The 20,318-nt window shown below is 38.5% G+C and overlaps 3 protein-coding genes across 7 annotated transcripts in view; 2 read left to right on the top strand and 1 right to left on the bottom strand.

Moving 5' to 3' along the window:
- The first annotated feature begins 1,139 nt into the window (after nt 1-1,139).
- Nucleotides 1,140-12,740, top strand: LOC149910845 (uncharacterized). Its single transcript, XM_090106816.1, has 10 exons — nt 1,140-1,149; nt 1,542-1,737; nt 2,292-2,505; nt 2,688-2,809; nt 3,519-3,697; nt 6,344-6,516; nt 7,118-7,250; nt 7,629-7,790; nt 11,363-11,518; nt 12,595-12,740. Exons 1-10 carry the CDS (start codon nt 1,140-1,142, stop codon nt 12,738-12,740), a joined length of 1,491 nt encoding a protein of 496 aa, XP_089962942.1.
- On the top strand, nt 5,075-6,047 carry LOC149910846 (uncharacterized). The gene is made up of 2 exons (XM_090102227.1): nt 5,075-5,313; nt 5,602-6,047. The coding sequence occupies exons 1-2, from the start codon at nt 5,075-5,077 to the stop codon at nt 6,005-6,007; spliced, it is 645 nt and encodes a 214-aa protein (XP_089958353.1). The 3' UTR covers nt 6,008-6,047.
- A 122-nt stretch (nt 12,741-12,862) lies between the features above and the next one.
- LOC149910843 (eukaryotic translation initiation factor 4 gamma 3-like) overlaps nt 12,863-20,318 on the bottom strand; it is a 73,774-nt gene continuing 66,318 nt past the window's right edge. For all 5 annotated transcript variants that reach the window (XM_090119729.1, XM_090119737.1, XM_090119748.1 and 2 more), the window contains 5 exons: nt 20,060-20,236; nt 19,123-19,278; nt 16,315-16,534; nt 15,195-15,296; nt 12,863-14,876 (listed from right to left, as the gene is read on the bottom strand). In XM_090119729.1, the coding sequence (XP_089975855.1) occupies nt 14,797-14,876; nt 15,195-15,296; nt 16,315-16,534; nt 19,123-19,278; nt 20,060-20,236 (735 nt within the window). In that variant the 3' untranslated portion in view covers nt 12,863-14,796. The remainder of the gene's footprint in view (nt 14,877-15,194; nt 15,297-16,314; nt 16,535-19,122; nt 19,279-20,059; nt 20,237-20,318) is intronic.

Here is a 20,318-nt window from a genome sequence, read left to right as displayed (position 1 = left end):
GTATTTTGACATTTTATCGTACGTTGCTTGCAATTTGGTTGCGAACTGTGTCTATATTATAATCATAATTATGACTAAATGTGATGCACGTTACCTGTACCGTCAATACAAATTCGACATACCTTCTACACATATTCGATACATTACTCGGGTTTGTATTGATGTAAAGGGCAATTAATACTAAATGTACGTAGTGTCCAGCTGTTAGTATCTGTGTCCAGTCCCAGGGGACTTTAAAGTAAGCTATGATCGTTTACTTGTATATAAACTGATAAATTCATATCTCCAATTTACGGGTTACATTTGTTTCCAGTTTTGGCATCTATTATACACACGAAGTAAACCACGAATAATTATATTTTATTGTTTTATTTTAACTTAAGATCGCGCGGAAAATGCGCCTCGTAAGTCACAATTTTCTAAAATATATATTACCTATGTCGTAAATCGTGCTGAGCACAATGTAAAACTATTTAATATTTAATTATTGTAATTAAATAGATATTATAAATGTTTTGGAGAGAACGGGAGACAAATTGTAAGGTGGTAATATAATATTATGTAAATATTCTTTTTAATTTTATATAATTTAACTAAAATGTACTCGAGTTTACTCCGTGTGTCCTTTTACCGCGTAAATATTGTTTAATAATCGCGTAACGCATTTATTAGTATGTTTAATTATGTTAAATTGTACAGAACAAATTAATTGTAATATTCTTTGTATATTTTTTCAAATATAACGAAATTCCGATTAAATATTGCTTTTTATTTACCATCCTTCCACTACTACACTATTGTCATTATAAAACAAAGTACCTAACACCCATGTAACCCACAATATAGTAAAGTATGTTTATTGTCGTGATTTTCATTCAATAATAATTCCATCCCATCCACAGATCCCACCACAAATTACACAATAATTATATATTATACATAAGCCTAGCAAACACGTCTAGCAAATGCAAAGACAATTGGTTTGAAAAAAAATCATTAATGACAATTATTGTCAGTTAGATCAACAATAAATTATTATAATACCGCGCTTATCAGCGGTATTGGTTTTAGAAATATTTTACAATAATAATTCCAAAAATAATATAATGATTGCATGAGAATTTATAAAATAAACTAGAATGACAGAAGGTAATTTAAATATAATTATTACATATTAAAGCTTTTAGTATGTGCCCATGTAAATAAATCAATTTGGCTTGTAAACAACAGTACCTCAAACAAAATAAAATCAAGCAGCATTTATATGTTAAGATAGAAAAATCAACAAATATTTGGAAGGTAGGTAAGCTACAAATGCCGCTTATAGGACAGGTCACAGGACATACGAGAAATTAACAATTTCACTACTACTTCAATAAGAACAGCTGTTCTACATAGGTATTTATTTAATATCCATCCAATCACTTAAAATATATGAATACTATCTTAAGAATGGCACTTATAAACCCGTAAAATTCGATATATTTTCTGTACACACATCTTATCAAATCTTACCATCAATTGCTTCCTATTCAATACAAAATTACTCCTTCTAGAGGAGTGTAAATGTATAAAGATCATCGGTCACTTGGAGGCGGTGCGTTGGCACCTTTGGCCCCGGGACTACCGGCCCAGCCCGGGGGTATTGGCCGTTGACGACTGGACCACCAACCAGCATATATGGCTACATTATGTGGAGAGCGCGGACGGTATCTTACCTGATGATGATATATTAAGGTGCTATCTTGGTTTTCAATAAACATAGCATAACTATTGTAGCATAGTAAAAGACAGACGGTAACTTCAGTTATTGTATAAACTATAAAGTACTCGACATATATATAGATATATATTTTTTTATTCCAACTACATATTATTATAACCGCTGTAGGTATAAAAAATTGCGCAGCATCGCAAATTGCAACAATAAAAATTACGACATTATTTTACAAAACCAGTTTCGTTCGGGGTCAGCATGTAGAAATATAAAGATATGGATCAAGTGTCCTTTAACATAAATAACAGTAACTAACATATTATAGTTTACATGGTTATGGTCTTCATATACGAGAATTGATGAAGACATTCAAGAATGAGTTAAATATCTAGTATCTATATAACTACATCCTATAAACACAGTTTAGGCTAAAACATTTAACCGTAAAAAGTAAAAACTCATTTAGTCAGTAGACAACAACAGCCTTCCATATCTTAAAATTTTATTTATCTAAGAATAGAACATTATTGTTCAAAGCCTAAATTTGAAAGATATTATACCAATTCATCTGTAGGTCTACAGATACCCGTTACTGGTCAATCCATGATGTCCAGCGTTACTTCGTTGGCGAGCTGCACTGCGAGAAAGTCCTCTTCACTTACCAGTACCCAAACATAAGAATGCCCACGCGCTTTGGAAGTTATTTGTGGAAAGCCAATACAGCCCTGAAACTGCCACCAGCTCTCTATATGCGGGAACTGCATAGGTCTTTGGAAACTACGCTTAAAGTATGAAATTATGCATTTATTGCTAGAATCGTTTACCCACAATCATACCAGAAACTAACGTAAAGTTTATACGTCTGACTTTAGGGCAATGTTAGTCGAATATATTAATCTACCATGATACGATATGAGTTAATTTTCGAAACAGCTTAATTATTTACTAAATTCTCCTCTGAATGTTTTAGAAATTAGAAGCCGAACAAGTACAAATAAACAGACTCATTCTATGCGATCAGCTGATCAAAATAGATCGCCTAGATTGCTTCAAGAGGCAAACGTTTTTCAGACTTCTAGGGAATATTATCAGGTATAATAGATAACAATAGTTTTCCAGTGATTCTCTAATTCGTCTGTGGTACTCAAATAAGCTTTGGTTCGTTATCATCAGATCAATTTAAAGAGTTATTCGTTAAAACGTTTATTTAATCTTATATAACACTAGCTTTCCGCCCGCGGCTTCGCCCGCGTTTTCAAAGAAATACCTGTTCCCGTAGGATTTTCGGGATAAAACCTATCCTATGTCCTTTCTCGGGTATCAAAATATCTCTATACCAAATTTCATGCAAATTGGTTCAGTAGTTAAGGCGTGATTGAGTAACAGACAGACAGAGTTACTTTCGCATTTATAATATTAATATTGATTTTCTCATAATTTCTGTGGTCTACGATACAAAATTACAAACCAAGAAATATTACAAAAATGAAACAACTATTTTAGAAGTAAAAAAATTTATTAATTATCTACAAGTAATGCCATATGCCAGTAAAATTCACATAATAATAATAATTTATTTATTAATTCAAGCATCAGGACTCATTTTGTTAGTAACAATTGATAACTTAAAAATTAGGTTAGTAAGATTAATAAAATTTAATAAAAATCATTATGACTACTAGGAATGCACTCCACTGCTACAGTACTATCAATGAAGCAGACAGTTTGCAGCAGTGGTTTACATACCAGCAGTCGAGCCGACTCGCTATACAGCGCATGTATTAGCGTTTAATCCACCCAGTTTCCAAGACGACCTGGAGCTAGTTTCCCTGGAGAACCTCTGCTGCAGCAGGCTGGAGGGCGTGCGTCTGATCCAGCAGCTCGCCTGCTTCACCTCCAACTCCCTGAAGTACCTGTTCCTCTGGCGGTTCGTGCTGCCCAATGAGAACCCGCTGATAATCAACTATAGCTATATCACGGGTGAGGAGAAAGGCTATGTTGTTATTTTTAAGTTTTGAACGCTTGTGGAGCGAATATTTACGGGAAAATGAAATTTAGCACACACTACACAGTTGAAATTTAGCATACTAAGGTACACATAAACTTACTATAAATGTACCTAGTATTCTTTAAATAAAAAATCGCCTCAATACTGTGCCTCAATAAATATAAATATACTTTATCACCGGTTATTTATATAAAAACTTCGCCTTATTTTCTCACAAAATGTGCAACTCATGACAGCGTCACTTCAAAATTTGAAAGTAAAATAAAAATACGCAAAATAAATAAAGAAATAAAAAACATACAATGATACTGTGTGGACCACTGTTACTGTTAATGCTGCCTTGTGCCAAATTGTTCTGTATTGTGTTGCCCTGCGCAGCGCTCCTGGGTACCCTGGGGGTGTACTTTGGAGGGATGGTCTCGCACTTTACAAATGTGACCACCCTCAGTGTGAATACCTTTTTGAATAATACACCTCTCTAAAATATATGGTAAATGGTGTAAATAGTTCAAGTGATGCAGAAATGTTGTTCAGGTGTTCAAGAATGAACTGCTTAGTGTTATGTTGAAATTTCTAATTTAAGAATTATAAAAGTTACTTTATTTAAATACACTTAGCTTAAAGGAGGAGTTGTTTCATTTATTTTCTTTTTTTGTTGTGTGTTCAAAAAATCTTGATTTTATCTTCCTTTAACGATAAATGTTTAGAATGTCCCAAAACATCCCGCCACGCCGGTAGGTACCTACCAGTACCTACTATTAGTGCAAAAAATACTTGGGTATTATTAATACCGTATTAACTACTGATTATATTTACGATGCTGATTATTTACTTCCTGATGCTATACATTATCTATCTACCTATAATAGAATCTTGGTAACTTTAAAGTAATTAGTATTCATTATTTTTGAAGTGAAAACTTCTTTAGCGGCGTTGGGTATAAATAAAATCTTAAACTCGCGTCAGGACACGTGGCCTGATCGAAAAAGCGTAAGACGGATTTTTTTTTTAGCCCTTATATTCCATGCGTAAGACGGATACCATTCCAAAATATCAAACATGCTGAACGTTAATAACCAAGTTTTCACTTCTTCCGGAGTGCAACCCGTCTTTTTTTTTATAATATGCGGTCGTCATCTCTTGCGTTAAATAAAATCTTTATTTTAGTATGAATTCCGACCGTTTCTATATAACAGTAAAAAAAAATACATGGAAAAGTATCTACTTATGGTCTACTTTAACCATGGAGAACCATGGAGAACAGAAACACGTTGTCACAGACTACCTATCAAAAAAGATGGCCTTGTTGACAACAAGTTGTTGTTGCTATGACAACACGTATTTATGTTATGGCGACCGACGAGGACAAAACCAAGCTAGCTAAACTACTCCACGATTTAGAGGTGCCTGAAATGAGAATACCAGAGCGATGTTCAAGTCTGGTCAAGGAGTTTGAACAGAAATATGGCTCAGAAGTGGAATCAGAAGTTTTGGAGGAGCAGGTCTATGAAAATCCTTATGTGGTGGATAAAAAGCTTCTCGAGGAAAATGAAAGGAAATTGAAGGAACTGTTGGCGGAGAGTAAACGGTGAATTCTTTATTTAGTTGTTTAGATACAAGAATATTGGTACTTGCATGCTTGTATTTAGTAATGACTTACTAGAGTATAACATTCTTAATTATTTTGCAATTGACCATGAAGAATCAGTTTAGAGCAAAATCGATTTCTTAATATTGTGATTTTTATGACTTATACAATTTTGTGTAATACCTATGTATTACACAAAATTGTATAAGTTATATAGATATAGTATCAACATTGATGTACAAAATCTTTATAACTATTTTATAAAGATTTTGTACATCAATGTTTCAGAGCAAAAAAAGAACTAGCGGAAAGTTTGGTGGTAACCGTCCCTGATCCGAAACGACCCTGGCGAACCCAATCCAGCAAAGAAAAGTTGCTGCGAATCGACAATGATTTGAAGAGACACCTTGAGAAGGCTTCTCAAGCCATAGCTCCCATCGGAGACAACGAGATGAGAGACCTTGTACGGGAATGTCAGGAGGAGACCATGAACAGTCCCCCGGTCGGAGCTGATCGTCTCCGGGAAACGGTGGATGAAGCGAGGCGAAATCTACCCAATTTTCTATACAAAAAGATACAAAACAGCACAGCAACTGATATATTGCCGACCGCTCATGGAAAATCGTCGCAACTTCAAACACAAAGTAATGCAGATGAAGTGCCGTTGATTTTGGAAGAAGTTTTAGAGATATGAAATTTTATTTTGTGGTTTTACAATAAAAGATTTTTCGATTTGTGGCCGTTTTCTTTCTTAATTCCTGAGATATTTCATAGTACATATTTGCAATGTATGTAAAGAAATGTTGGTCTCGTGAGATAGAATGGTTGTGTCATTATAAAACAAACTTACTTGAAATGTTGAAAGCCCGTTACGCTTTCAGTTAGACATTATAAAATATAAATAGCTTCTTTAATAAAATAAATTAAAAACTTTTGTTTTTAACGACACGCCTCTCATGACCTTTTTGGAAATACTGGCTGTAGCTTTATCTAAACGGCTCCTTCGGCATATATCTCCACCCATATACAGGTAGCGGCAAGCACATCCCGCGGCCGGACACACGCCGCTGCTTCCTGCGCAGCCTGGCCGAGCTGCGCAACCTGCGGCTGCTCGCACTGGAGTACGCGCACGTCGCGGACGGGACGGGCTACGCGCTGATGGCGTTGCTGCCCGTCTTGCGGCGCCCACACTTTAGATTACAGGTAGATTATAAAGCGATTACGGGTAGTAGAGATTGCAGCGGTCAATATTTGTTGAACGTTTTACTTGAATTTTAGAAATACGGCTACGTATATATCTAGAAAGAGATCAGGGGCTGTATTATGACATCTTATTTCCAGACAGATTTCGCCGTGAATTGAACTGACTGGCAAATTCATTATTCATACGGCTCCAGAGAAGCTTAGCTTGATTATTATTTGCTAACTTGTTAACATGGCGATAATAATTAATAATGTTTCATTTTAATTTGGCTAAGGGGGCTAGGTGAGCATAATGAAAACTCCTCACGAGTCACGACATTCATTAGCATTCCATCACTTATTTGTTTTATCATTTAACCTCTTAATCTTGTTAAATTATTATATGGTACCTCCAATAATAGGTACTTATTTCAAAACGAACACAACTTCGATCCAATCGGGTGTTACTTGTGGGAACAAGTAACACTTCAGACATTTTTTTATAAAATAAATTTATATAAGTAAGTATATAAATTTATTGTTCAATTACTTCCTAAATCAGTAAACAAACAGGCTGTAGTGGATGCATAATCAAATCACTGATGTAAATTGTGCTATTCAGTTGATATGCCGCGAGGACCAGATCCCGGGACGAGCGGACCCGGCGCGCGGCGCGGGCGGGCTCGGCGTGCCCGACACTGTGTGGCGCCGGGTCAGCATCGCCTGCCCTGACTTATATCTGCTTATGGCTTTTTGTCAGTCTCTCCTTTTGCCTAATTTTTAGCCGATTACTATTATATTGTTAATATCACGCTTATAATCAGATTCATGTTGAAGAGTCGTTGCGAATATGCAGCTTATATTTTAATTTGTTTAATGTGTGAAATAAAAAAAAAACAAGAGAGAAATATAGTATGTATATTAAGTCCAGCGTATCAACCAACGTCCCCTATTGGATGATTGAAGTAACACCTAAACCTAAAGATATTTTCAGCTAATTAGGTATCATTACAACCTATAGACATAATAGACGAGTAGCTTATTTCCTCGTAAATCTAAATTATGAGGTTAAAACTTGAGATAGGGGATCTATTACCCAACCAAAAAATCAATCAACTACACTTTTAAAATAGTCCGTATCCGCGAGTACGACAACGTGCGCCGCTTCTTGTCGCCGAGCGCGCCGCTCCGCGAGGCGCACCTGCAGCGCGGGCTCGAGCTGCGCCGCGCGGGGCCCGCTAGCGACCTCAGCTGCTTTGTGCGGCACGTTGCGTATAGATATGGTGATACTTTGGGTGAGAACTGTATAGACCTCTCTGACTCGACTTCAACATGTAATTAATTCACTAAGTATGTGTAGAAATGTATCTTGTCGTTAGTGTGTTTATCATTACCTAAGATCGTGAAAATAATAAAGTTTAATTAACGTTTATTTGTATTGAATAAATATTCAGTAATTTTTGAAGGTCTAGCAAGTCGTCTGGAGAAATGTCCAGTGACAGTTATAAAAAGTTGCCTTTGCTTTTTTTTCCTAGTTATTCCTATAATTTACAAGTGTTATTTAACAGCTAGGTATTTATATCGACCTTAATCGACGGACGTTAACAAAGTCTCATCTATACTATAATCACAGTATTACAGATATTGTAATACTGTGCTATCATATATATATAAAGCTACACTACCACTCACTGACTGACTCACTGACATCGGGTTTCTCGGAAACTACGGGGAAAGTTGGGGGGATTTCGACGTGATCGTGTATAGGTGCTCCCAGTGACCACCGGAAAAATATAGCGATCTTGATCATCTTCGAAAACCGAGTGGACCCCTGGAGGTGCGCAAAAACGGTGATACCTGGAGGGGGGGTGTCTGAACAAAAAATGCTCGGAACTGGTGGCGATTACCAGGGGTGGTGGAAAAATGGGGATTTTCGCGAAAACAAGATGGCCGCCGTACTTTGCCAAAATCGCCGTTTATGAATCCTTACGTCTCAAATTTGGCACACGTGCTCTGTTCGAGCCGGCGAATCGATCGGTGCCCCGTTCGAGTGGCTCCGGGCCCCCGTTTCCGACTTTCATACATTGGAAAATCCAACGGCCCGCGGAAACGGTGCGAGTTGGGTGGGGGGTCCCGGAACTAAAAATGATCACCACCCTGGGACGCTACCAGGGAGCCATAGTGGGTCGCTCGATTTTGGAATTTTTCCATTTTTGGCGCAAACATAAAAACGTAAATTTAGACGAGGTGGCGCATCGCGGAAACACACTCACACCGCGTTCGTACTCGCCCAGCTCCCAGGATATCCAGAAAAATCCGAAATTTTGAACTTTCTCACAGCCCGCGGAGGCGGTCAACGGCCCGCGCAAACGATATCAGCTACATCTGGGGTGCTCAAACTAAACTTGTAGTAGACCTCGAGCAATTACCACAGATAGTGAAAAAAATTCAAAATGGCGGAAAAAATGGCCGCCGCCATACAAATGCTAAAACGGCCATCGCTGGTCCGATCGCGCTGAAACTTGGCACAGGGGCTTTAATCAAGCCTCACATTACGTTGACATACTCATCATTGAGTTTCCATCGCTGGTTTCCGAGTTTCATACAACGCGAAATTCGACGGCTCTCCGAAACGGCGCCAGATAGGTGGGGGGTGTAGAACTAAAAAATGATCAGGAAGATGGGGCGCTACCAGGGCAATGGAGAAATTTCAAATTGGACGCAATTTTTTTTTCAAAAATGGCCGATTTTTCGAGGCAAGATGGTGGCGCCGGTTACTTTACGATCGGTCTGAAAATTGACTTTTGTGCTCTGATCGGCCAGATTTACAAAACTGCATACTCAGAATTTCTCTCCGACCCTCGGTTTCCATTTTCCATACATCACGAAATTCAACGGCTCTCTGAACCGGTGGCAGGTAGGTCGGGGTCGCCGAAGTAAAAAATGCTTCAAAACCTGGTACGCTTCCAGGCATATAAAAATTTTTGGTAAAAAGCGAAATTTTTTTTTTCGAAAATTTTGTATGGAAATTTCCATAGTAGGAAGGGTAATTGAATAGCAACGGCAAAAGACGGCGCCGCGGGCTGCTTGCTGCCCGCGCACCGCGCAACCTCGAAGGTCGACAGCCTCCCGGAGTAGAAAATATTTATTAACTTTTGAACTACCGCACGAGCCAAGCGAGCGAAGCGAGCGAATCACGGCAGCGGCTGGCGTAAATATTCAAAGAAGTAGCGATGAGCGAAGCGACGAGCGAGTTAGGTAAACTTTTGAACTACTGCACTAGCCAAGCGAGCGAAGCGAGCAAGTCACGTCAGCGGCCGGCGTAAATATTCAAAGAAGTAGCGAGGAGCGAAGCGACGAGCGAGTTAGGTTAACTTTTGAACTACCGCACTAGCCAAGCGAGCGAAGCGAGCAAGTCACGTCAGCGGCCTGCGTAAATATTCAAAGAAGTAGCGAGGAGCGAAGTGACGAGCGAGTTAGGTTACTTTTGAACTACCGCACTAGCCAAGCGAGCGAAGCGAGCAAGTCACGTCAGCGGCCGCCGTAAATATTCAAAGAAGTAGCGAGGAGCGAAGCGACGAGCCAGTTAGGTTAACTTTTGAACTACCGCACTAGCCAAGCGAGCGAAGCGAGCAAGTCACGTCAGCGGCCGGCGTAAATACTCAAAGAAGTAGCGAGGAGCGAAGCGACGAGCGAGTTAGGTTCCTTTTGAACTACCGCACTAGCCAAGCGAGCGAAGCGAGCAAGTCACGTCAGAGGCCAGCGTAAATATTCAAATAGGTAGCGAGGAGCGAAGCGACGAGCGTGTTAAGTAAACTCTTTAACAGTTTATTATGAAAAGTCACTGCCCGCTATCGATTAGACACCTCAAAATGATGAAATTCGGGGATCACGTTTCAAGAATTTAACCAATATTTGAATAAGTAATTTATAAACAGTTTCGATTGACTGTAGAATCGCTGTTAGCAGATGTAACAAATGGACAGGAAATTCAAATGCATTTTCAAATGACTGAAGATTTCTGTCCTGGGATGAGCCGCGAGCTGCTTGCAGCTCGCGCACCACGCACCCTCGAAGGTATACAGCCCCCCGGAATAGAAAATATTTGAATGGGAAATTTATAAGCACTTCCGATTGACTGTGGAATCGCTGTTAGCAGATATTAACAAATTGACGGGGAATTTTTATGCATTTTCAACTGACTGAAGATTTCTTCCCTGGGATGCTTCGCGGGCTGCTTGCAGCCCGCGCACCACGCACCCTCAAAGGTGGGCAGCCTCCCGAAGTGGAAAATACTTGAATGGAGAATTTATAAGCATTACCGACTGACTTTAGAATCGCTGTTAGCAGATGTAACAAATGGACAGGAAATTCGAATGCATTTTCAAATGACTGCCCTATTGCTTCAACCCAGAGGCAAAAGAGGCTCGCGGGCTGCTTGCAGCCCGCGCACCACGCACCCTCGAAGGTCGACAGCATTTCAAAATAGAAAATATTTGAATTGGGACTTTATAAGCACTTCCGATTGACTGTGGAATCGCTGTTGGCAAATAATAACAAATTGACGGGGGATTTTGATGCATTTTCAAATGACTGCCCTATTGCTTCAACCCAGGGGCAAAAGGGGCTCGCGGGCTGCTTGCAGCCCGCGCACAACGCACCAGCTAGTAATATTATAAAGCTGAAGAGTTTGTTTGTTTGTACGCGCTAATCTCGGGAACTACTGGTCCGATTTGAAAAATTCTTTCGGTGTTAGATAGCCCATTTATCGAGGAAGGCTATAGGCTATATATCATCTCGCTAAGACCAACAGGAGTGGAGCACTGCGGGTAAAACCGCGGAGCACAGCTAGTATTTTATAATTCAGTAACGCTAAGCATCCACGAATGGCGCGGCGTGTTGTTCCCACTACGCCGCATCGTGGAGTTGCTGCCGGGGTTGGTGCGGCTGCTGTACACCGGCCTCGTGGACGAGAGGGATCTAGACGATACCCTGGCTGTGGTGGCTTGTGGGGTGGCTAGAAGTGAGTTTATTCGTGTGAAAGGAGTAGGGCATACGTGTACGGTGTGTTTGTGTTTATTTATTTATATTTTACTTGGAGCACCGATAGCTTATACAAGCAAGAGTAAAGCAATTAAAGTTGTTTGAAGATGTCTTGAGTTGTGCAGGTAGTCAATGTTAAATCGAGTACCTACATATAGAAATGTAGTCTTAATATGACTAATAAATAGTACACTTACTATATAATATTAGTCATAAGATTGATATCATTTAAAAAAATGTTCTCTTTAGACTGCGTAAACATATCATGGTATTTTTCCAAGAATAGTATACAGTTGTCCTTGCCCTACAAATTGTAATTCGTATTGTGTCACTACAATGGTTCTAATGTATTGTAAGGATTTTTGTGAGTTGACTAGCAGATAAAAAGGTAGGTATTTCCTTCAGAAGCTTATTTGTGATTGTAAAACAGTATAAACTATTATTGAAGTAATATGTTATTGGTCTTATTTGTTTTAAACTTTATACTTGGCACCCACCAACGCCTTTCATACCAAAATATTTTAAGAGCAAACAAAAGAACCGTTTTTCCATACAAACGTAGTCCCCTGTTTCCTCCCTGGACTGTGCCACTAGAGCAATATATTTTTTATTATTAATCTATAGTAACTTTAGCCATGTCCCTACGTTTTCCCTTTTGTCATATCTTAATTATTAAAAAAGATATGAATCTTTCAAAACGTAAGAAATAGGACAGATTTTCCGTTAATGTTCCGTCTTCCATAAAACTAATTTTTGAACATTATATAAAAAAGCAAAACATAGCCTATACTTTTCTCTACTAAATTATGAAAAAAAGTAATTAAATCGGTCCACTATTGGGGGAGGAAACAGGGGACTACGGAACGTCGAATATGCGTAATTTTCCTTGGTATTTTCGGCCCGAGCTGCAGTTGTCCCTGTCGCGCTCTACGGAGGAGGCTTGAGGCATAGCGCGACAGCACTAGATAATAGGAAAAATGAATGAACTGAATTCTCTCACTTGTTTTGTTGGCTCTTAATAATATGTTATTTATCAAGTTTTTTTCTATCACTCAGAACTGAAGCAGCTCCACATTCAAGTGCAAGACGAAGAGAGCACACGCGCCGGCTGGGCGGAGGCTCTGCGCTCTCTGCGCGACAAGTACAAGGATATCATGGCCTTGTTCGATATAAAACTTTGCTTGCAAATTTATAAAAACTAATGTATTCTCTCAGATCTATGTCGTCAATAAATGTTTACATTTTATTGTTCTATAATTGTTTTAATTATTTAATGAACTCAACTTGGAAGAGGTTGAAGATGGCGTCGAAATAAAAAGTACAATTAGTTGACATAAAAAGTTTTATTTACATAACGTACAATTAATTGTTACGAATAGCTAAATAATAAAAATAAAATCAGCGCCAGCATGAACATGCGAAGGGAGGCTAGAGCGCTCGCCAGTTTGAGACAGAAAAACTGCGCGCTATCGACTTTATCAAACTAATAAAATATTAAAATAAAAAAAAAATAAGATAAAACTACAACTTTAAAAGTGCATTAATTTGCATGCTGTATAATATTCTGTGTAACGAGAATTTACCATTAAAATGTTACAAAAATAACGCAACTGTCGCATAATATTAAAATACAATTTCACTACGATATACTTTATATACAATTCAAATCATGAACAGATATTTAATTGCTTATGTTATATTAAGGTTTCAATTTGCGGCGCCGCCGGGTCGGGCCGCGGCGAGCTCGTGTCACGGGCGCGTGTCACGGGCGCGTGTCACGGGCCGCGAGCCGCGTGCCGCAACCGACCAACAACACCTGGCGGCCGCAGTCAACGCTCGATAAACAACTTTACAAACAACCGTTAACATTCTTTTTACACGTATGTATGTATAAAAGCAATGAACCTCTCGTAATAAAATATTCTCAATTACTACTAATATTATATTATGGTACTAACGAACATTCAAGACGTAAATGAATCTATATTTTTTTTACATTTTATCATTATTTCATTAGTATCGATTACTAAAATCGAAACAGATGATATACCATTATAATATATTAAATATAGCAATAATATAATATAATCTTTTTAAAATCTAAGCCCTTTCGGGCATTCAGTATATAAAACGACTGGTGTTATATATTGTTCCTAACGTTCTGTAATTTATATATTTCATAAATATTCTCTTTATTTCAGAGATAATCCTGCCTAACTATTTTAAGTGTATATAAATAAAATTAAAAATTTCTCACTTTCATTATATTGTAAATTTCATTAGAATAATAACTGTTGTAAAACGAATGCATCCAAGGCGAAGGCCGTGTAAATACCAACAAATGTACAGAATAAACGAACGTCAATTCGCAAACACGACTAGAATCCGGCTCGATAAAATTTATCAATATAATCAAAGTACCACAATTTATCAATAAATCACTTTCGATATATCGCATGATTTTCGCTACTGTATAAATGAGTCAGATACGTGAATGATATATGATTTGGCGAAACCGATAAAGTAAAACGCCACTAACGCGAACGTGTGAAACAAGTGTGTATAAATAACTAACACCATTATTGCTAGGGAATATGATACAACAGTCGGCGGGCGAGCCACGGCGCGAACAGTTCCGCGATGAAGTGATCAACAACTGAGAGTCGTCTGTAGGAGCGCCCCGAACCTATAAAAGTGTATAACAATCGCCGCGGGACCCCTAGTCCGCCCTTCTCTACTCTACCTTTGTAAACTTCTTTAACGCTACTCGCCAAATTTTTGGATATTATACTTTCTTATAAATATAAAATTTATAAAAGGCATGTAACATTTAAAAATAACACAGTTATTTTTGTATTATCACATAAACAAAGCGGTACTGGAAGAAATCGTTCGAACATGATAGTCGCAAAGAGAAGCGTCGCTTTGTTAGTACCGTCGGATACTTGGCATGTAAAGCAGCGCTCTCGCTGGAAGCCGCTCGTCGCGAGTTACCCACTAATCTATAACGTGTACAAAAACTATATAAAACCACGAATATAAACAATGAGCTAGTATATAAAGATAAATATATAAGTCGCAAAGCTCTGTATTTCTTCGATTCGTTCCTAGTAAATACTAAATATAATGTTCGACGCAAGTGACAATATATTGTAAATAAGGTACATGTGGGGTCCCGGGGCGGAGCTAGTGAATGTAGACGTGGTGCAGGTGGGTCGCGCGGAGCAAGGGCAGCGCCTCGAGGGCGAAGCGCCCGCGTCAGGCCTCGCTGCACGAGTCCTCGATGTCCGCCTCCCGGATGTTCGTGAAGAACGACGTCAGCGCCTTCAGCATCACCGCTGCAAACACAACCACACTTTGTATTTGCAACTACTGACATATTTACAACAAAATTATGAGTGGGGAGTTAAAATTTTATAAATGTAAAAGTAGTCTATAAATTGATTTCATAAATTGAATGCAAAAATAGTAATTAATCAGAATGTGCATACTAGTTAAAAATTTAATAAAACAATCGAGGCTATCAATAAAAAAAAATTATGCGTGTACTAGAGTCCACAACTACACACGTAAGAAGTGAAAGTTTCACTTCAAAAATCAGTACATGCATATTAAAATATTTGGAAGAAATTAAGAAAATATCGCATAAAACATACCTTTCCCTTCTGGTTCATTTTCCGAGAGCTCCCACGCAATGAATCCCTCCACCGAAATTATGTACTGCTCGTGTAAATATTGGAATATATCTAATGTTAACCCTGAAACAAAAACATACTAAATGAAATATCTGAAAATAAATCGTACACAATAAATTAAATAATTTGGAAAATCCAAAAGTGCACGCCTCATAATTTTTCTTTAATAAATATTTATTAATTATTATTTTTGTTTATTTAATAACAATTAAACCACATCGAAACAGACCCTGAAAAATGAAAGGGTTCTATTCCTGAGCATACTCAAGCGTAAGAGAAAAAAAAAGACTCGATTAGTAAAGTATTTCGGTCGCTATCGTGTTAACAAGAAAAAGGATCCGCACATACAGACACACGGACGTCCAAGACAGAACTTTTTTAAACTGTTTTTTAACTAGTTTAAATAACAAAAATGACATCAAAAATATCATGAACGTTAAAAATAGTGTTTTTTCTTAATATGAGTGTGTATGTATTATCTTACAAGTGCAATGTATGATACATAAAGACATTTTAAGTTTGAAAAATCAGATGTTTTGCGCGAAGTGACAGTAGTACCCACCTCAACGCTTCGCTTATGAGGCGTGCAATACACCATTACATAGTAATTCTGTCACTCTTGTTATATGTATATTAAATGATGGTTGATCAGATGATTTTAATCAATTTTAGTGACGAGGAGTTTGACACAAGACTTGGTGTAAGTACAACATAACTCTTCGACATATCGGTTTCCTAACGGTGTTTTTTTTTACCCATTCGATCAGTGCAGAGCGGTGATGTTATAACATGCTTCTAGATAAACCGAAAAATCAATTTATTTCCTACACGCTCGACTATTCTCGAAACCCCGTCATTCACCAGCTCGTGTACTATGTATATGTGTACGTGTACTATGTTTGCACGTATGTTTGTGCGTGCGTGCATGTATGTGTGTGTGTGTGTGTGCGTGTATGTGTGTGTGTATTGCGTGTGTGTGTGCGTATATGCGTGTGCGTGTCCGTACATGCGTGTGCGTGTCCGTACATGCGTGTGTGTGTTTGTGCGTTGTATGCTTGTGCGTGTGTGTGCGTGTGCGTACCTTGCGGGTGCTCCAGGCGGTGCACGAGGCGCTGCACGGCGAGCAGGCAGGCCACCTCGCGCGGCAGCTGGCCGGCCGCGTACTCGCCGACGAGCGGCGCGTACTTGCCGAGCCGCTCGCCGGCCAGCGGGCCCGCGCGCCCGCCCAGCGCGTGCGTCACCGCGGCCGTCGTCAGCGCGCGCAGGAACCACTCCGACCCGCTAGACGCGCCTATGTTGTCCTGCACACCACATTATACACGTGATATAAATCACATAACGTCACGATATTCAAGGAGCTAAACATCGAAAATAGGCTTTCGTCGATTGTGCAGATGCAAATTTTGAAGGTCTTTGCCCACATCACCAGAAATAAGGATTCCTTAGAGAGACTTGTGGTGCAGGGACAAATTGAGGGCAAAAGATCACGAGGCCGCTCACCTACATGTTGGACCGACCGGACCTTATCGGTAAAACGACCCAGTCCGGCCTTGTAGAATGTGCTCGCAATGCTACCGATCGTGAGAAACGGAGACGTATTGTTGGACAGGGAGCGAACAAAGAAGTGACCACATCTAACAAGAATAGAGCACCATCACCATAACCACGACAACTCTGTCAAGAGTGTACGACTAAGAAGAGATAAACCACATAATTATATCATTACACTGTTATAAAAGCTGTGTACCGAGGTCACGTACATACAACGTAAAAATATTTCTGAAACATCTATTCGTTATAATGTCCTTAGCAAAATACATAATTATATACATGGCACTGTTAAACATGAATTATCTATGAAAACATCGTGACATTTGATTCTAATTGATAATTTTTTAAATGTCTGAACCGATAACAATATACCCGTGACTGAAACCGACGACCTTTGCCATACAAGCATAAAATTTTGAATGCAACAAAGTCTCACGTAACTTTAAACACAAAGGAAATCGTTTCCCATTATTCCCACTCAACGTGACCTACATTGTGCTGCAAACGTGAGCATAATTACATTCTTGTACATAAAGTCATCTCGAGGAAATATACCTCAAAGCGGTTATAACTTAAAAGAGTCATAAAGAAAACGTCGCAATAAAACACCGATTAAAATTTCTACAAACGAAGAATAAATCCAACTTTCCATTCATATCAATAAAAATAAAAAACACTATTTGTATCCATTCAACTTCAACTAACTTTAATCCCATTATCCCATTCATTGTTTGTTAATTCTAAAATAAACTAACATTTTAATCCTTGAAATTGAAAGCTAATACGAATGTAACAAAACAAAAAAGTTAATTAAATATAGATTCCTCGTAAACACTCGCGTAGACTAATTGCCGAGAGCAAAACGAATATTGGTAAACAATCGAACAAAACAAACATTATTTGTGTACAATCTCGTTACGCGTACGACAAATGTTATTTCAATTAACGAGAATTCGTTCAAAAAGGAATAAAATATACAAATATAATGCGCATAGTAAACAAACGATAGTACAACGGTTTGAATGGCGCGGTAAGGCAAAATCAATAGTCCTGGGAGCGAGTTATAGGTAGCTATGTAGCCAGACGCTCGTATTGATTCCATTCATTCTAGGTCATACGATGAACCGGCAAATTGGACCGAGTTCTGGTTGTAGGGATGAATGTATATATCATGTGTGCGATTGACATGTAGAGATATTAATCTAGTTTCGCTCGGACGGAAGCGATTGGAATTGAAATGGAAATTGAAATCTGATATGTTCTAGTTTCTAGATTAAATTCTATTTCTAGATATTCCTTTGTTAGATGTCGAACATGAGAATAGATGTTACGTTATAAAATTGAAATCCGTATGTATATGAAAATGGAAAATATATCCGGCTGACGAAAATATGCTATTTTGTAGGTCAAGATTGTTATTTCAGAATTTTTAATTTATAAAAGCTACCTACATAATATTATGGGAATTGATAAAGCGTTTTTGAAGTGAAACTTCTTTAGGCGCGTTGAGAGTAAAATTTCAAGGCCTGGCGCGTTTTGGCAATACCGTCACGTTATGGAGTAAGACGACGATTTTGGTATCTTTGAATCTTGCCAAAGAAATTTCACTTCTGACACGTGTGTGCTTGGCACACACGCTGTTTTTTATGTTGGATTACGTGTCTTTTAAAACAAGGTTCGTAAATATTCCCGATAATATATTTTTCTACAAACTATCTGTTTCGCTTATTATATCAATAATGGCACTTTTCTGTTGGGGTTTTGTCAAAAACCTACACACAGACCTAGTACATCTACAAGAATATCTAGACGTGTGTGTATATGCATATAAAGTACATTTATGTTTGTCTGCTGTATCACTACATAGTATAAAACAAAGTAGCTTTCTCTGTCCCTATGTCCCTATGTATGCTTAAGGGCCAATTTTTCAATGCTTGGATAAAACTTATCCGTCCAAATAAAGTATTACACGATAATATTAAAATGTCACGTAAACTGTCAAATACGTGCAATTAGAATACGTTTTTAAAATGGTTGTTTTATACATTATTCGACGAATAAGTTTTAACCAAGGATTGAAAAATCAGCCCTAAATCTTTAAAACTACGCAACGGATTTTGATGCGGTTTTTTAGATAGAATAATTATAGAGGAAGGTTTTAGTATTTAATTTATTATATTTCAGACAAAGCGGGCGAAGCCGCGGGCGGAAAGCTAGTACAGTTATATTTTACAATGTTCGTGTACACTGCTCTCTATTATTGTATGTGCGGAATGCTGTTGACACATATGTCTGTATGTGTACACTTGTATCCGTGTATCAGTCTGTGTGTGTGTACCTGCACCCATCCGCGCAGGCAGTCGCAGCTCTCGTCCGCGTCCATCAGCTGCAGCAGCTTGTCCTGCGTCTCGGCGGGCGTCACGATCCGCTCGCCGCCGCACGGCTCGCCGCCCTCCACGTACTGCAGCCGGTTGTCCTCGATCCACTTCGACACCTATGTGACAAATGACAAAAGATAAATATGGGGAAAACTAATCTACTATATAAAAACTAGCTGCTCCGCGCGGTTTCACCCCCGTGGCTCCACCCCTGTTGGTCGTAGCGTATATATAACCTATAACCTTCCTCGATAAATGGGCTATCTAACACCGAAAGAATTTTTCAAATCGGACCAGTAGTTCCCGAGATTATCGCGTTCAAACAAACAAACTCTTCAGCTTTATAATATTAGTATAGATAAGTCGTGTTTTCCTTCCTGACACTATAACTCCAGAACGCATGAACCGATTTCCACGGTTTTGCATTTGTTGGAAAGGTTCGGGCTCCGTGAGGTTTATAGCAAAGAAAAGGTGTCTCTGGTGGCGAAACGGAGTTCGCCCGGTTTGCTAGTATTTCATTATGTTGTTGACATAGGATAAAGATACAAATTCCTCACAAATGTTATAAACAATATGAAAGTGAGTAAGTCTTTCTTTGCAACCGCAACATAACAATTTTATGTCATGATTTTATATAAATTGTATCTGGAGATAGTAAGGTGGCTAGACAGTAGTTCATGTTACCTCAATATTACGTCTCATTCCCATGGCAAATTTTATTTAAACACATGGACAAATTATTACAATATTATTTATGGAAAATGACCAAATTTTTATTATTTCTCAAGTAAATATATGTTTTGCTCTCCAGTTCCTATCGCAAATATACTAAAATTTCTACCGAAATATATATTATTAACTTTAATAAGCTTGCTTAGCTTAAGATATGGATCTTACCTGATCCTCATTCATCCATTGCTTGAACTGCAAGCCCGACTCCTGCCATTTGGTCTTGGTGAAGGTTGGGCCCATTGATTCCTTGAGCTCTTTGAAGATGGCCCGCAGAAGAAGGTGGCCATGCTTCGACGAGATGATCGTCTCGCACGCCCGGTGCACTTGCTCAAAGGTTATGTGCTATAGGGATAAGAGATAAAATTAAAACTTGTATCAATGTGTTATAGTTACATTTTCAAAATTTGTCTGTGTTTGAAGAAGT

The sequence above is a fragment of the Colias eurytheme genome, chromosome 1 (genome assembly GCF_061535395.1).
Source record: "Colias eurytheme isolate Ceu_HAF_F1 chromosome 1, ilColEury1 Martin Lab GWU primary, whole genome shotgun sequence".
Lineage (NCBI taxonomy): Eukaryota > Metazoa > Arthropoda > Insecta > Lepidoptera > Pieridae > Colias > Colias eurytheme.
The sequence above is the reverse complement of the archived record's forward strand: the minus strand, read 5'-3'. Positions and strand labels throughout refer to the sequence as shown.

Coding starts and splice junctions, on each gene's coding strand:
- LOC149910846 (XM_090102227.1), top strand. CDS start 5,075: ATGGCGACCGACGAGGACAAAACCAAGCTAGCTAAACTACTCCACGAT. Junction 5,314..5,601: donor CTGTTGGCGGAGAGTAAACG/GTGAATTCTTTA, acceptor TCAATGTTTCAG/AGCAAAAAAAGAACTAGCGG.
- LOC149910845 (XM_090106816.1), top strand. Junction 1,738..2,291: donor CCTGATGATGATATATTAAG/GTGCTATCTTGG, acceptor ATTCATCTGTAG/GTCTACAGATACCCGTTACT. Junction 2,810..3,518: donor CTTCTAGGGAATATTATCAG/GTATAATAGATA, acceptor TAATCCACCCAG/TTTCCAAGACGACCTGGAGC.